Source organism: Dioscorea cayenensis, chromosome 15, assembly GCF_009730915.1.
Source record: "Dioscorea cayenensis subsp. rotundata cultivar TDr96_F1 chromosome 15, TDr96_F1_v2_PseudoChromosome.rev07_lg8_w22 25.fasta, whole genome shotgun sequence".
Classification (NCBI taxonomy): Eukaryota; Viridiplantae; Streptophyta; class Magnoliopsida; order Dioscoreales; family Dioscoreaceae; genus Dioscorea; species Dioscorea cayenensis.
This window is the reverse complement of record NC_052485.1, coordinates 14571534-14589732: the sequence shown is the minus strand read 5'-3', so window position 1 is coordinate 14589732 and position 18199 is coordinate 14571534. Positions and strand designations below refer to the sequence as shown.

Sequence of the window (18199 nt, the reverse complement as noted above, 5' to 3'; positions counted from 1 at the left end):
GCACCAAACAACAAACAGACAACAAAAGGAAACAGTCAGAAAAACAGAACGAAAACAACGATAAAAAGGACGCTACACCAGCGGTGTGACAGTCCACAACAAACGACAAAAGGAAAAGAAAACGGAAGCATCAAATACCAACTGAAACCCCCAGCCTAAAACTGAGAAGACGAAGTATACCAAGAGGCAACAAAGGTCAACTCAGTCAGACTAAGAAGGTTCACTCCTGAAGATGGGCTAGATCGAGTTGCTGGCGAGGTCCGTTGGTCTGGCGCTCAGGAAGTCGAGAGAACGCTTGACGGATTGTATGGAATCACTGGAAACATGCAGAGTAGGATCCCTAGCTGCAGAACACCAATCAATAAGCATATGAGAAATTTTAAACAAGATTGCAGTAGTGGAAAGAAAGGCAAGATTGAATATTCTATTATTCCTTTCCAACCAAATATTCCAGAAAATTGCTCTAGTAAGGAGATCCCAGAAGGTGCGCCTATGCGCTTCTAGGGAAGGAATCCAAGTTATCCAAACTTGATCAAGCGAAATTGGAGCCGTAAGTAAATGTAGATTGTTCACATAGAACGCCCAGATACGGGAAGCAAATTCACAGTGAATCAGAAGATGGTCAACAGTTTCAGAATTGTTGTAGCACAAGACACAGGTATTTGTTGCTTTCTGAAAGTTACAGCCAATCTTAGCAAGGTTGGACATGGATGGAATTTTGTTATCATTAGCAAGCCAACAGAAAAGTGTGACCTTGCTGGGACAATCCACTTTCCAGAATGAGGGATAAAGTGGTGTGCGCAAACCACCATCAACAAGGAACTTATAGAAGGAGCGAACCGAGAAGGAACAATTTCTTTCTAAGGTCCAAATGTACAAATCCTCCTGGGAAGAGGAGCACTCTGGAATAGACTGAATAATGGGAAAGAGATCTTCCATAGTAGTTTCGTGGAAAAAAGAAGCGAGAATGGAAGAATTCTGGTAAAAATGTCTGGTGGTGGTCCAGGGTGTCAGGCAATTGTTAAAAAGATCAGGCCAAATATCTTTAGGAGCTCGGCCGCCTAGCCAGTTATCAAACCAGAAGAAGGTAGAGGCCCCATTGAGTATTTTTTTTAAAGTACAGGATCTGAAAGCAGGAAGTAATGGGGTGATGCCAGCCCAAAAAAAGGATTTGTTCCTTGGCGGGGAATGAAAGAGTGGCCCAGGAGGACCTCCACTAAGGTAATTGAAGTGAATGATTTTGGACCAGCAACCTTGATGCCCAGTGAAAATTTTCCACCACTATTTGGCGAGAAAGGCATTATTAAAGAAGCGAAGATTAAGAATACCCCAACCACCCATGCTGCGAGGGCGACAGATTCTGTCCCAAGCAACCAGACGAAGACCTTTGGAATCAAGGTCCGGACCTTTCCAGAGAAAATCTCTACGGATTTTATCTATTTTCTTAATTACCCAAGCTAGTAATTTGAAAACAGACATCCAGTAAGTAGGTATAGAGGAAAGGACCGAATTAAGAAGGGTGAGACGACCCCCGAGAGAGAGATAAGTGGCTTTCCAAGAAGAAAGTTTGACTCTAACCAACGAAGTTAATTTGGACCAATCTTCACGCTTGGGGCGTCGACCAGAGATTGGGATGCCAAGGTAAGTGAGTGGAAGGCAATCCCTTGAACAGTTGAGGATAGCAGCAGAAACTACACTAGGTTGGTAACCATAGTTGGTGGAGTAAACACAACTCTTATTAAAGTTGATAGTAAGACCTGAGGCCCCTTCAAAGAGGTACAGGATAAGTTTGGTTACGAGAAGATCATCTTGACCTCCAGAAGAGAAGATGATGAGATCATCAGCATATTGAAGATGGCAAATACTATCAGAAGGACCAATGGGAATGCCAATAAGGATGCGATTACGAAGAGCATGAGAGAACATCGCACTGAGGGTATCTGCAACAAGTGCAAACAAGAGGGGGGAGAAGGGGTCTCCTTGGCGTAAACCACGTTTGCAACGGATGAATCCATGAGGTTCCCCATTCACTAGTACTCGGGCCTTGGAAGAGTGAAGGATGTTAGAGATCCAAGAAATCCAACGTAGACTAAAGCCACGAGCAGCAAGAATATCGAAAAGAAAACCCCAATCAAGTGAATCGAAGGCTTTTGCAAAGTCAACTTTAAAAGCGTAGCCAAGTACTTTTTTCTTCTGAAGATGGAAAATTAGTTCATGGGCAGCAATAATATTATCTGCAATACATCTGCCTTTAATGAACGCCGATTGTGACTCATCGACAAGGGAACCAATCACATTTCGCAACCTATTAGCGAGGACTTTAGATAAAATTTTGCATGAAGAGTTGATTAGGCTAATAGGTCGGAAATCAGAAATCTTATCAGGGGAATTGGTTTTGGCAATCAAAGCGATGTGAATCCAATTCAAGCGTTCAAGGTTGGCCTTCCCTTCAAAAAAAAGTCATTGCAAAGGGTAGCCAGGGAATCTTTCACAAGGTCCCAGTTCTTTTGGAAGAAAAAAATTGGAAAACAATCAGGACTTGGAGCCTTGTCGGCGTTCAGGTCGAACACTGCCAGTTTGAGTTCCTCCAAGGAAAATGGCAAGTCCAGGTGAGAGAGGTCAACATTATCACGACATCTGAATAAATGTTGCCAGTCCAACATGAAGCGAGAGGGTCTAGCAGTACCAATTAGAAGGCCCAAATGGTCAGAAAAAAGTTTACCCAAATTTTGGTTGCCATCGATCCAGGAACCATCGACACAAATTTTAGGGATAAAGTTTTTGTTGCGCCGGCCATTGGCAACTGAGTGAAAGTATTTGGTATTAGAGTCACCTTCTTTAAGCCAAGTGATTCTAGAACGTTGTCTCCAATAAGTTTCTTCATCTCTAAGAATGATAGAGAGGTCCTGGCGTAACTGAGTGACTCTAAGTAGTTCGGGGTCCGTCCAACCCCTGCTCTCGCTAATGGAACCTAAGGAGTTAAGTTCAAGAAGAAGGGCATTTTTCTGCACTGAGATGGAACCAAAGTTCTCATATGCCCAAACCTTGAGGCGAGATTTGAGGTGAATTAGTTTTTTAGAAAGAATAAAAGCCCCGCATCCCACCTGATTAGATTCAGACCACCAATCTTGAACAAGTGTGAAAAGATTATCATTGGTGTACCAGGATTTTTCTAAGAGAAATATACGAGATCTCAGAGAGTGGGAACCAAACTCTAGGCAAATAGGAGCATGATCAGAACCAAATCTAGCTAAAGCAGATTGAATAGAATTTGGAAAAACAGAAAACCAGTCATGGGAGAGGAGGAAACGGTCAAGACGCGTCCAAGTTGGATCGATTTGTCCATTCGTCCACGTAAAGCGTCTCCCATAAAGAGGAGGATCTGCCAAACTGAGTTCGTTAAGAAAATTTTGCGCCGAGGCAAGATCCTTGGGGTTAGGGAAACCTCTGTTCTTGTCATTGAGGGAAAACACAGTATTAAAGTCGCCACATAAAACCCAAGTGGAAGAACACAGGTTACGGACAAAACGGAGTTCCTCCCAAAATTCATGACGAATGGGTCTGGAATTAGGTCCATAAACAGTTGTACAAACCCAAGAAAGATTATGGAGGTTGCTGGTAAACATTAAGGTAAGGGAAAAGGTCCCCGAGTGTAAGAGAGTTCCAGAGACTTTGGAGCTGTCCCAAGACATGATGATGATGCCCCCAACAGAACCAGTAGCAGGAATAAATTCGAAGGAATCAAGGGATCTCCCACCAATATTAATCCAAAGGGACCGGTGAAGGTCAGGTAATTTGGATTCTTGTAAGCAAACAACGTCGGCATTAATAGAAGACAGGAAATTTTTAACTAGGTGGCGTTGAGAGGGCCTACCTAAACCCCTAACGTTCCAAGATAAGATTTTCATAAAGCGGGATTATGAGTCTTGGTGGTAGTCCTCACAGGGTCTACCTCAGGGGAAAATCTCTTTAATTCTAAATTCTTCATAATATCAAAGCATTTGGATTTATGTTGTGGGGACCCAAGGAATTTAACCCCGCATGCAACACTATAATTATGAAGTTGTGCATCAGACCAAGAATTAATAGAAAATGCAACAGAGGAAGAGTACCTTCTCTGGGGTCTTCGGGAATCTTTTTCTTGGTAGATCTGGGCGGGTGAGGTATAAATCCCGCCTCTTCGTTCCATCTGGTGGAAGGTTTTTTGGTTCTGTCACTTCGACGAACATTTGAATTGGCCTCAGATTGCTGGGGAGCCAATGTGATGATGTCCGGGTCAACGGGGTCAATGCCGTCCTCTGGAGGAACATCATCAACATCTGCGAAATCTTCATCCAAGAAGTCATTATCATCATCATCTCCCCAGTCTACTAATTCCTCATCTAGAGGATCAACGTCAGTAGAAACAATGGGAGGTTGGACAGGAATTGAGAACTTATCGGAGTTGACCTTGGGAATTAAGGTCCAACCTCCATGTAAAACCACCCAAGTGTAACCTTCTGGGATAGGAATAGAAGGTGGGAGGAATTTTAAGTGATTAGGCAAAGACCCTGATTTAGCTGAGGAGATGATTTGAGAGGAGTACTTTAGCGAGAAAACCGGTGTGATTTTGTTCTCTTCATAGGGAATAGAGTGAATGCCCACAGAGACCTCATCATGGTGAAAAGAATCATCATCATTGGAAATGGGATGAGTAATAGATTCAATGTTAAAAACGTGAGCGTTAACATTAATCACATCATTGGAAATGGATTCATTGATTGGTAATGATGAAACAGTGATTGGCTCATCATGAACTAAAATCGGATCACAGAGCATCGGATCAGAGAAAAGAGGATTGCAAGAATGATTATCTGCTGGGTAATCTCCAGAGATCTTGGAAGATTGCCCATCCTCATCACGAGGCAAAGCAGATGGGAAAGAGGAATTATCAAGATGCAAATCACAAGATGAATTAGTGAGATCAGATTTTGGAATCTCAAATGAAAGCATCTCCACATCACAAGGCAGAAAAGGAGATAACATCACCCTTGAGGACGCTCCGGGATCAGCATCCAGGGGAGCAACCATATCTCTAGGCCAGGAAGCTGCCGAATGCATGGAGACAAATGGCATGCATGAAGTCTGATCACGAGGCAAACCAGCGGCCTGTGAGCGAGTGCTTGCCACGTCCGAAACAATTGTGCACAGTTTGTTTCCTCTCTCGGGACTTGCACCACCAATCGAGAGGATGAGACTCTCCCGCCGGTCGCCGGAGTTCACTACCTCCTCGGTAGGAAAACCAATCACCGATTGGCCAAGCATGGAGCCGAGCTCAACATGTTTGCCGGAAATATTGGTGTTGGAGAAGCAAAGACCGGAGCTTTTCCTTTCAGATCTGGGGGTGGCTTGAAGGGGTTGCGGTGGTCCGGAGGGGAAACAGACCCAGCACATGAAGACTTGAAGACCTCCAAATTCTCCACAGGCTTTACCGAAGAAGCGTTGGCACAAGAGATCTTGGATCTAAGAGAAGGAATGCCGGAGTCCTCAAGCATGACGAGGAAACTCCTCATCCCTACATCAACGATCATTTGCATAGGAAAGGCAAGGGTTTCTTCAGTCTAGCCATCACCCTGAGGAATTTGAGAGAAGCCTCTTCCCGCTTTTGCACATAAATGAGATCTCCAATGGGCTGGAGAATGGAGACGATGGATTCCCAGTTCCAGCAGTGAAGGGGTAGGTTAGAGAGCCTAATCCATTGGTAGTTACCAGCAGCGAGGGAATGGGATTTGAATTCCAGTGTCCATGGCGAGAGGTTGATCGTGCAGGGGCCGTGCTTCGAGGTAAATGAAAGTGGACTTTGCTTGACAGCCAGAATAGCCGATCTGGTGGAATTCATAGAAAGAATGAAGTCATCGTCGTAAGGAGTGATGTTGATAATGGATCCGGTGTTAAGGATCTCAGGCAAGGAAGCCATCAGAGAGGTAGTGCTGGTATTCCCTGATGCGACCTTGATAATGATCATTTTCCGTAGGTCCTCTTTAGATTTGTTAATTTCATCAGTGATAGGAAGAGAAACACAGATGAGAGGGAGATTCAGTGAGGCAATGGCGGATGCAGAGGAAGGAGCGACGTGGAGAAGAGGACGGGCTTCAGACTTAGGTTTTTTGGATCTCTAGCGATAATTATCACTATCAACACCTTGAGGGGATCGTCTGGGACAGTGGACAGCGACGTGGCCAATCCCAACACAATGCCGGAAGGTTAATTGATGCCTGCATTCGTTAGATGTGTGCCCAGATCGCAGACATTTTTTACAGACTAATTTGGAATCCGAGAGCCGGCGCTTTTTGTGGACAGATTGCCAATCAGAATCGCTAGGTTGTGAAGAGTCACCCGACGGAAGTGAACGGGCAGCTTCAGCGTAGGATAGATCATTTCGCACAAGAGAGTTAGTTGCCAGAGGGGAAGGAGCAGTGCTGGCCTGAGGAGCTGAAACAGTCGGAGCTTGTCGCGAAGGAGCGTAGCCACCTCGCGACCCTCCCCGAGAACCACCTATGAAACCGCCTCTCGGTCTACCACGACCTCTTCCGAATGTTCCACTCCGAGATCCACCAAGTCCGCCAATCGAGCCACCAACACCGCCGTGAGATCCACCAGGTCCGCTGTGAGGTCCACAATGTCCGCCGTGAGCGCCGCCGCGACCGCCGCTGAAATGTCTCATGGATATTTATTGTATAAACAAATAAGTGTAATTAAATTTTTTAATTATTAATATCTTAATTAATATAAAAAAATTTAAATGTAATAAAAAAATTTAAATTTATTTCTTAAAATACTCTACCACGCGGAGTATCACGCAGATTATATATCTACTTTAATGATATGTATAGATATGTAGTTTCTTATGTAGTGTATAATTAGAGTAATGTAATTACAATAAATTTTATTTAGTAATGTAGTTAAATATAAATAAATATAAAATAATAGAATAAATCATAAGCCAATTATATGATAAATTTTGATTAATTATTGTTATTTACTTTGAAATCAATGCATATTGACAGCTAGTAAGTTGTGAGAGGAAATAGGGAAACTTAATCCACTATTTGGTATTTTATGAATTATGCAACAATAGAGTAAAGTTTTTTTTTAAAAAGACTTATATAGAATGTTAAATTCTTTAGTTTTATGGATGGAATGAGATTGTTGTATTTCATGAGAACTCAACAAATGAGGGATTTTTACTTTTTTAAAAAGAAAAAAGAAAAATCAAGTGGATTAGATTAAAAACTAAGAAGAATAAAGGGTACAAAGAGTTGAAAAATATAAAATCACCACCTTATTAGAAGTGGAGAGAAAATAAAATATATAAAATAAAGAGGCAAAAAACAGCCACAAATAACAAACAAAGAAGAAAACATAGCTATAGCCTATTGGAAAAAGATGTGTAATAGTCTACTACTAAGGGGACCTTAATAAAACAACAAAGTATTAGTCGTGTCCTTGAGGTCATGGAAGACTCTCCTTCATAAAGGCAAATATTGTGCCTTACTCAATGAACTGAATTTTTGAATTTGATTCTCTTTGGATCTAGAAATGTAGAGCCCCACATAAGGTATGATTAATTTTCAATAGTAGTGTCTTGAGCATCAAAATTTAAAAAATTAAACATATCATCATTGCTATATTCTAGATAATAACTAGTGGCAGGATGTCTTATGTGGCCTTTAATATAATACTGAGATTATGCCTCTAGGGCATCAAAAATCATTAATGGATTGGGTAGCTAACCTGAATATGTATTTGAAGTAGATCCAAATGGGTGTAACAAAATGACATGAAAAAACAAGTGATGCACCGACTCAATCGTAGTGTGACACAGAATACAAATAGTTGTAGGGAGTTTGTTGCATCTCCTATGCACTAGGTGTTAGTGCAACCGCACTATAATTGGCATGATTTGACACCAAGACAAGATGACGTGGCAACTTGTGTGACGTGGCGTAATTGATGACATGGCAAGGCATGGTGACATGGCTTGGAGGCAAATATATTGAAGATCTTGGTGGAGTTATTTTTGGCAATATATTGCAACTTGCGTGATGAGGAACTGAGGAGGTAGGCTAATTGCCGCCAGTCGGGATCGGGAGATTTGGCTACACCAACTCGGACTAAGCATAACCGGGAGATTAATGGGTCTTGAGGTCGTTTACAACGTAACCATAACTCAGTCAAGTCAGCAGTCAGTGCCATGTTGTAATTCATGTTACAACAAGACTTGCAACAGCTAATTTTGGAAGGTTTTTCAATTAATAGCTGCGGAGATTCTAAAAGAGGTATGTGCTATATTTGGGACGTTGAGGCGTCTATATAAGCTACCTTGCTCTGAGATTGGGTGTGTCTCTTGTGGAGGAGAGTGTGTGAGCACTAGACAATCTAGAGATGGTAGAGATCTTTATTGTTGGGAGAGTGAGTGACAAGTGTTTGTACTCATCTATTTTCACCTCTTTTAGTGGATCGTTTATCTTTGGGTTTGACCCCCCAGACGTAGGTTAGTGGACGCCGAACTGGGTTACCAATCTTGTGTCTCTTTCTTGTTTGGTTTGTGTGAATATTTTATGAGTATTTGAGTGTTCTCTAAACCACAAACCACATCGGCAGAGCTAACAAGTGGTATCAGAGCATTGGTCACTGTGTTCGCTTTGGTTTCAAAGTCGGCGAGGTCCTAACATGTTCCATTGATGGCCGAAAAAAAGGAGCTTCCATCACACGACCACCGTTGTTAAATGGATCTTATTACCCATATTAGAAAACACGCATGAAGGCTTTTATCAAATCCATTGATAAGAGTGCATGGATTGCCGTGGAAGAAGGATGGTCTCCTCCCACTCTGGTTGATGAAGATAAGAACAAAATTGTAAAGAAGAAAAGTAATTGGAGTATTGAAAATATGCGCAAAGCTAATACCAATGGGAAGGCTCTCAATGCAATCTTTGGAGGAGTTAATGAGAACCATTTTAAATATGTTGCAACATGTGAGTACGCCAAAAAAGCTTGGGAGATTCTTCAGACTATCTATGAAGACACAAACTTGGTAAGAACGTCTAAACTTCAAATGCTAACAACTATATTCGAGAATCTCAGGATGGGAGAAGATAATGCGATAGCCGTATTCAATGCCAAGTTAATGGACATTGCAAATCAAGCTTACCAACTTGGCAAGAAATAGTCGGATAAAAAGCTAGTCCAAAAGACTCTGAGATCTCTACTAAGAAGATTTTATGGTAAAATCTCCGCAATAGAAGAAACCAGAGACATCACGACTATGAAACTTGACGAGTTGATGGGGTCTATGCAAGCATATGAGATGAATCTAAATCCTGAAAGAAAATTAGAAGATATAGCTTTGAAGGTAGAAGCAACAAAGTAGAAGAAGCTACAACAGGCTGGCTTAACAGAAGATGAAGATGAAGAAGATAGTGAATTTGTTTTTTTGTCAAGAAAGGTACATAACATGATTAGAAAATATAAGACAGAAGACAAGAAATTCCAAAGAAAAGATCCCCCTAGTGAAGAAAAGGAAGAAGTTGTAGATCATCAAAAGAAAGTCAAGTGTAAAGAATATGGAGTATTTGGACATTACCAAGCCGAGTGTGATAACACTCTCAAGAAGAAAGGGAAGTCGCTCAATGCTAGATGAAGTGATGATTTAGATGGTAGCATGGAAGAAGACGATGAGGGAAGTCTGAGCAACCATCATACATCCTTTCCTAGTGTGATGAATGGATCCAAGCTTGTTGTAGAATATGTTACAACATCAGCTACAACATCCACTGAAACTAACAGTGAATATAATGAGATAACAGAAAATGATCTTCTCACAGTTTATAAACTCATGATGAACAAATTCAATGAGATGATGTTGCAAAGCCAACAATTGGAGGAAGAGTTGAGTGTATGCAAACAAAAGTTGTGCCATGCTGAGAAGACCTTGGACTCCATGAACAAGGGTAAAGCCAAGCTTGATGAGATTTCATCAGTTGGAAGAATGAGTAAATCCCGACATGGTATTGGGTATATTGGGGAAACTTCAAATGTCAAGACAGAAAATTCAGGAGTTGTGTTTGTGAAGTCAATCGCTCAACAAAAACATCAAGAAAAGCAAGTCAAAGTAAGGGAAGAACCGAAAAGAGAAGTGTTTGCATGCTTTTTACTCGTGGAGAGACTAGCCACATAAAAACCCAAGTGCATCAAATTAAAAAGAAGACTTGAAAAGTGGAAGAGTAGTTGGACATGAGAAGGTAGTCATCAAAAGGAAAGTCAAACGAAAGACTATTGTAATTAAGAAATTATGGATCCAAAAAGATAAAAGACCAAGAGAAGATGTAGAGGTCTCCAGTTCTAATCTGAAGATGGTGAAAAATCGGGCAGGTACTGTGGACCCCACTCTCTTTAAAATTATCTTCTTGTTTTTTTTATTATTTAATTTAATTAGTTTCTTTTAAAAGTTTTATCTTATCCTTTCATAACCTTCTACCCACATTTTAGGCAACCTCCCACCTGCGAGATTTTTTTTAAAATCTTAATAAAAAGGGATAACTTCGCAGTCTTCTCCCTATCGTCTCTTTAGCATTGTGGTGGCAGAATCGAGAGGTTCTCCTAGTCCCGATTGTCAAACGAGGATCCAAGCGACTTCCAAATACAAGGTTAGGCAATCATCTGATTTCTGTACCTTGTGGTGGTCTTGTTTGGCAGTGTTGGGTGTTTGTTTGGTGTTGTATGTTAGATGTTCTCTGCTTGTAGGTTCTTCATGTTCTTTTAAGTTTCTCTATTAAATACGGCTTTATAGTTTTTGCTAGTGGTTCAGTAAATTCAGGCAAGCTTTACTTCTCCATGTTTCATCCTGGTTATTTATGGATGCCGTTGTGTGTATATATATTATCCTTCAAAGGTTAATTAGTAATGCTTTAGCAGCTTTTAATTTTTCTTCTTGATGCAATCGCATCTGCTTTGGGTTAGGATGTGCAGTGTTTTTGATTGAGGTCTTATATTATCCAATGATATTTATTTTCTGATCCTTTCTAAGATTAAGTGTTATACTTGGAATCCAAGAATCCTAGTTAATTTGTAAAAGTTAGGGTTATTGAACCGATTTTTATGTCTATAGGTTCTTTTTGTGGAGAGTTAAGTGGGAGTCAATTTGGATTTTTTTGTGGATTTAGCGAATATCGGTAAGTATCCCACATATAAATTATGCTATGTATATACGCTCCTTGACACTAGCTAAATTTATGAATTTAATCATTTTAAGTATTCATGTTTATAAAGATTAGATTACTGTTATGAATCTGACTTATCCTTTCAAGTATGATTAATTTCGGATTTATCATTTAGTTATTTAAAATATTTTAAATTAAAGAAGTTTCTAAACTAAGAGTTCTGGATTCATTAAATGTTGATTATTTAGATTTTTTGAAATATTATGTACTTTTTTTCGTAAAAAGAATCCTGATCATATCATTTGAGTTTTTATTTCATTTGTTTTAAATTATATTATATTTAAAAATCTGAATTTTTTTAATTCATTTTGTTAAACCCAGGATTTCTAAATTTTTCTTTTTATTTATTTATTTATTTTTTTATATCAGACACTTAGTTAATTTATGATTATGTTACTTATTTAATTCAGATTTTTCTATTTTTACTGATTTTTGGGTATTTTATTAAATTTTTTTGTTTAGCAAATATTATTATTTTTATTATCTGTTAATGTATGGATTCTATTAATTTGTTTTTTTGATATGACAAAAATGGGATCATGTTACTGTAAACTCTTGTACTTTGCTTGTTTTGAATTTTGCTAGTTCATCGCTTTGTGAACATAAGGTACTTTTGATATAAAATTAGTCCCCCAACTAATGCGTGCAATAACCATGTCATCTGGAGGTTAAACATCGATGCAGGTCGACACGTATTTTGTTTTTAGAAACTATAGTTTCCCAACGCTGCCGTCGATGCGAATATCGGCCTTTTGTTAATTTTTGGCTCGGGTCACCGAGGGTAAAAATATGACTTTTGTTTTGTCTCGGGTCACCGAGGGTAAACATATGAATTTTGTGATTTTGTTTTGGGCAATAGTTTTTTGGGGGACCTATATGCTTAATTTTTTTGACATCTATGTTATGTGAATTAAACTTATGGTTGGTTTTTGCAAAATTATTAAATTATGATTTTTTTGATCGGTGATCCCTATATTTTTTTAGTGGGTGCTTACTGGGCTGTCAAGCTCATAAATTTTGTTGTTATTTTTCTTTCAGATCAGGAGTAGAGGTCGGGTGACTGGATAGTTTAGCAGGGGATCGTTGGGCACCGTCAATCTTCTTAGCATGTAATAAGTCCCGCTTTGTTGTGGGCATAGTTTTTATTTGATTAAATTTGTAGCAACTGCAGAGACACTTAGTTATTTCTTTTAGTGTTGAACTCCATTCTTATTTCTAGCCTTTGCTCTCCGACAGATGTGATTTGTTGAGAACAGGTTTTTGAGGCCTTACATGCCTCATCGGGCCCTCGGCTTGGTTGGTGTGTGGTCGCTTTGTCAACGATCTGGGCTTGGGGAGCCGAGTTCGGGCGTGACAGGTACAACATCATGTTACAACCAATAATGTGTTGACCGAGGACCTATGAAGTCAACAAGTGAAAATCTCCTGATGTCACTCAAAGATTTAAGGAAATAATAAAAATAGGGGAAATTAAAAAATTCATGAGGGATATAAAAAGAGATATTTATTTTTTTGAAAAATGTGAAAGGGCGCCTTGAAGTTATAACTAATTATTGAGGCATAAAAAAACCTTAAATCCCAATTTATTTCTAAACTAGTTTTTGAATTCAAAAGAAGAAAAAGAAGACAGTGTTTTTGTTTTGAAAAGATGAGAACGAAGAGGATGGCCCGCCGTGTTCCTGCGACCCCACAGAAAATTGCTGCCCGAATTGAAGAAGGATGAGAGGCACTAACTCTGGAGGAAGTCCATCAAGAGGAGAAGAATTATAAGATCTATCGAAAGCGATTGTTCCCTACCTATCTTCTCGGAATGCTAAAAGTAATGGAAGGTGAACATCATCACAAGATGTGCTCACGAGTGTCAAAGATAGAGATGATCTTCTTAGATGGGTATGAGAGTCATTTCCAGTAGCGTATATCCAGAAAAATGAAGAAGATGAACAAGATGTTTCGCCTACAGTCTCAGATGAAGAAAGTTCAAAAACAACAATCGATCGGGTGTAGAAGATGCTTTATAAAAAGAATTGGCCCCAGCACAAGCAGAAGAGCCTATCAAGGAAAGAAAGTGCGGAGGCTTTCACGGTCATCGAAGAAGAAGTCGCGCTATTCTAGGTGAAGTTCTGGGTAATTTACACTGACATGCTGAAGCACCCGTAGATACAAAGCATGTCACACCACTAGTTACAACATCTCCTGCAACATCAGATAGTTCACATAGTTCTAAAAATATTTCTCTCAGAGATCGTGTTTCCAAGATTGCTAAAGAAAAGAAGGCCATGACAAGGAAGAAATCCCAGAAGAAGGAGAATGTTAATAAGTCCAAGAGGAAGTCTTTCTCAGACCCCAAAGTAGAAGCCTCTCCAAGGCCCAAAAGGAAATGCACAAAAGCTACAAAACAGGGGGAGAAACCATCATCATGTTCTAAAAAGGAAAAGAACTTTGAAAAAGGGAGGAGATGTTGCGCCCAGTTGATATGTGGAAGATGGGCCTAGAGTGTGATATGATGTGTGCCAACAAGGCACCTACTTTTGAATAGAGATAAGAGCATTGAAAGGATGAGGTGATGTTGATTCTAATTGAGATGTTGAGTATGGGCTGAGCGTGTAATGTGATGTGTGTCAGCAAGGACTTGGAAAAAGTGGGAAATGAAAGAACACCTACTTTAAGATATTGTTTAGTTGGTAGTAAGTAGGTGCAAATAGATGTAATGTAAGTACTTTTACATGTAAAAAGAACAAAAAGGGTGTTTGGTTTGATGTAAAAATCAATTTTTATGTAAAAAGTTTCACAGCAAAGTACACATTTTGCTGTATTTTCACTTATAACCAATTTGACCGTAAGTGAAAATATAGTAAAAAGCAACAGTTAAAATCATCATTCTCTTTATTTTTGGAGCACTATTCTCCCTTTCTTTTTTACTTTTGCTTTACAGAAGCTTTCATTGTCATCGGGCATTCGTGTTTCAGAGCCTGACCACCCTCCATTGTTGTTCGTGTTTCGAAGCCTGATTATCATCCACAGCCTTATCAAGCTTACACCACTCCCGAAAAACCTAGCTGAACTCGCTTCACCTTTTCCTCTGCGATCTTTGGATTTCCATCTTGATCACTTGATCGGGAATGGCTTCTACCCCTCCGGATCAGTAATTAAAGCTTCGCTGTTAAATCTGAATTAAACCATTATTTTTTTATTCCTGATGATGATTTGAAGATTTGACCACCTTTATTTGGTGGAAAATTCGATCTTTTGGATTGGATGTTTGTAGTCTGTTATGTTGTTTTTATGATTGGAATCTTTGTTTGTTTGGTGATTTATAGTGCTAATTATGATTGAAATTGCTGCATTTGTGGATTTTGAGCATCTTCGAGTGGTGTCCAATCCATGACTGTTTGGATAATCTTGCATTTTTTGTTCAAGTGATTATTGGTGTGTTGTATTTCATGTGGTCCATCAAACAGTGAAATAACTTGTGTACGAATATTAGTTTCTACAACTCTTACATTTCCTTGGTCTTTTAATTCGTGAAGTATGATTGTGACGTTAAATAAAACATTATCTTTTGAATTGTCTTGTTGATGGTTATGCATGTTGTCATGTTGAGTTTGTGGTTGTGGGTGGTAACTTGTGCTTGTGTTAATAAGGATAATTTCAGAAATTATGGCCAAGTAACTTGTGATATGGCTATCATTTTGGCTTATAATTTTTCGGTGGATGTTTAATTTTGTTCATACTTGAAATCTTGTAGTGTTGATGGGGTATATTCATAAAGCATTTAACTCTTGATAGGATAGAACTCACCGAGATACTCTTAGGAAATTCGAGATTTTTGTGAAGAATGTTAGCAAAGATCTTTTGCCTCGTCTTGCCCTTGAATGGGGTATATCCATAAAGCATCTCAAAAGAAGGATGCCTGGAAATTTGAGATCTTTGTGAAGAATATTGTGACATGTGCAATGTGGTATTTTTTTTTCCTTGTTTAGACAAGTGTGATGTTGTATTTTTTTTTTCTTGTTTGGACAATGTGATGTTTGGACAAGTGTGGTTTTGTATTTGATAAGTGCTTGTGTAATAGTAATACGAAGCATTCTTTTCTTACATTGAGCATTACTTTTCTCAAGTTTATCACTTATGCATGTGTATTTGTGTTCGTTTGTGCATGTAGGGTTGTGGAGACAATAGTGGAAGAAAGAACCATAAGTAGATCGTGGATGCATATTGTTGATGAAATCTTGGAGTGAATAAACGCGAAGACACAAGTTGTGCTCAAAGACATATAAGTGTGTGCCAACCTCCATTGTGCTCGAGCGAACATACAAATTGGAGGGGCACAAAGGCAGTCACACTCATGTGTTCCGACTTGTGTAATACTAGCAAGATCTTCATCAAATGTGATTTTATTGAAGACGTAATGCGATTTACTACATGGATGTGTGCCCATTCATGTGGCCTCAATGAAAAGTTGAATTCAGGAGTATTTTTGGTGAGCACTGCAGCAGGCACTGTAGCAAATCGATGTAGTAAGATTATTGTAGCAATTACTGTTCCCAGCTCGCAGAAATTCAATTCACACAGGCGTGTGGAAATTTCATACGCCCATGTGGATGCCGATTCCAGCCCTATTTAAGCCGCGATTTCAGACGTTTTGGGGATCTCTCTTCCCCATCTTTTCCCCACCTTTGAAGGCGTTCGAGGATAGAGTTTGGAGAGGCTTTGGCTAGGTCTTTGGAGGTTCTATATCCTTCAACATTGTGTTCCTTCAAAAGATAATTATTGGGGGAGCTTTCGTCTGCATCGATTCGGCGAGGTGTGCCCTAGGCTTGATGAAATCTTGGAGTGAATAAACGCGAAGACACAAGTTGTGCTCAAAGACATATAAGTGTGTGCCAACCTCCATTGTGCTCGAGCGAACATGCAAATTGGAGGGGCACAAAGGCAGTCACACTCATGTGTTTCGACTTGTGCAATACTAGCAAGATTTTCGTCAAATGTGATTTTATTGAAGACGTAATGCGATTTACCACATGGATGTGTGCCCATTCGTGTGGCCTCGATGAAAAGTTGGATTCGGGAGTATTTTGGCGAGCATTGTAGCAAATCGTTGTAGTAAAATTACTATAGAAATTACTGTTCACAGCTCGCAGAAATTCAATTCACACAGGAGTGTGGAAATTCCACACGCCCATGTGGATGCCCAATTCCAGCCCTATTTAAGCCGTGATTTCAGACGTTTTGGGGATCTCTCTTCCCCATCTTTTCCCCACCTTTGGAGGCGTTCGCGGATAGAGTTTGGAGAGGCTTTGGCTAGGTCTTTAGAGGGGTTCTACAGCCTTCAACACGGTGTTCCTTCAAAAGATAATTATTGGGGAGCTTTTACGTCGGCATCGATTTGGCGAGGTGTGCCCTAGGCTTGACGATGGAACCCTTGGAGAAAACGGGCAACTCCACAAGACCATCGATCGCGGACTACGAGGGGTTTTTTTCTTATGGATTGCATGCTTTTTACATTCGATTTCATTATTGATTGTATCTTGCTCCATGGAGAGCTAAACACCTAGTGGGTGCTTGGACTTGTAAACCCTAGGATGATGTTGTTTCTTTAACCTTTATTATGCTTCTTTAATTAATGTTTTAATTGAGTTCCATCCTTGAATGTTTATTACATTGATTTTCCCTTAGAGTGACACTAGAGTTGAGAATCTATCTTGGTAATCCTTGTGGATGAATGACACACCATGAGGGTTGGACAAAGCATGGTTGGAGAGGGTCGAGAGGGTGAGTCGAGAGGTAGCAGAACGTCACATTTCCCTTCCAATGTGATTTATCCTACCTCCACGTTCCAAGAGTTCTTTGTGGTCATAATAGAGTGAAGAGGTAAGAGACAAACTCCACTGAGGCTTAGTTGCACAAGCAACAGAGTGAAGCGTTAAAATAATCCTTAGTGCTGGGGTTTAATTGTGACTATGGGTCTTTCGCCTGGACCAAAGGGTTAGATCTATATTAGGAATAGGGTTTATCACTTGGAGTCCCAGAGCTTCTTGCAACCCCACACAATGTGAGGCGTCAAGAATACTTCTTTCCGCCGGGGCATAGTATGAGGGTTAGTCACGGTTGACCTTAGGTTTGGGACTTTGTGACTTAGGATTTCCACGGCTCATTAGACATCAGTTAGGAGACATAATGATTGGTTTTGCACTTAAAACAATAGTCCTAGGGTGAGCAATGTCCGGGATCCCCACTTTCATCGATTGCCTCTTCTATTATTCTATTGCGTCTCTTTCTTCTTTACTTTATTCCTATTTGCATTGATATTGTTCAAACTACTCTTAAATCATCTTCACTATAGCTAAATAACAATACTTGTGTTTCTGAGCACTATTCCCTATGGATACGACTACCCACTCACCACTCACCAGGGTATTTTGTTACTGCGACAACCCGTGCACTTGCAGTACTCACGGGGTATTTTTGTTACTGCGACAACCCGTGCACTTGCGATACGCACTCGCAAGGGATATGTCAAAGTTTTTGGCGCTGTTGTCCGGAATCAAACCCGGGTCACCCGCGTGACAGGCGGGAATACATGTATGTGGTAACAAGATTAATAGCGAATGTTGAATATTTAATGTTTTATTTAAATGAATCTTGATGTTATTTAATTATTTTTAATTTAATAATGTGGTATAAAATATTCATTATTTAAATTAAAAAATATATATATTAATGATTAATAAAAATAATTAATATTTCTAATTTGTATAAATAATTTATTAAATTTATTAATTAGTTGAAATTAATTTTAATAAAGAGTATTAGATAATTAGGGTTAATAACAGATAATGGGGTAATCTTAGCATCTTACTTACATGGTGACTATACTCTTTCACTTACATCAAACCAAATAAACAAAAGGGAAAATTACTGTTCACCCCTCGTAATTT

General features: G+C 39.6%; 2 protein-coding genes across 2 annotated transcripts; both read right to left on the bottom strand.

Annotated features, from left to right (window-relative positions):
* Window positions 1-237: 237 nt before the first annotated feature.
* Window positions 238-939, bottom strand: LOC120277716. The gene has a single exon (XM_039284569.1). It carries the CDS (start codon window positions 937-939, stop codon window positions 238-240), a length of 702 nt encoding a protein of 233 aa, XP_039140503.1.
* A 5215-nt stretch (window positions 940-6154) lies between these two features.
* On the bottom strand, window positions 6155-6703 carry LOC120277715 (rRNA 2'-O-methyltransferase fibrillarin-like). Its single transcript, XM_039284568.1, has one exon. It carries the CDS (start codon window positions 6701-6703, stop codon window positions 6155-6157), a length of 549 nt encoding a protein of 182 aa, XP_039140502.1.
* Window positions 6704-18199: the final 11496 nt, after the last annotated feature.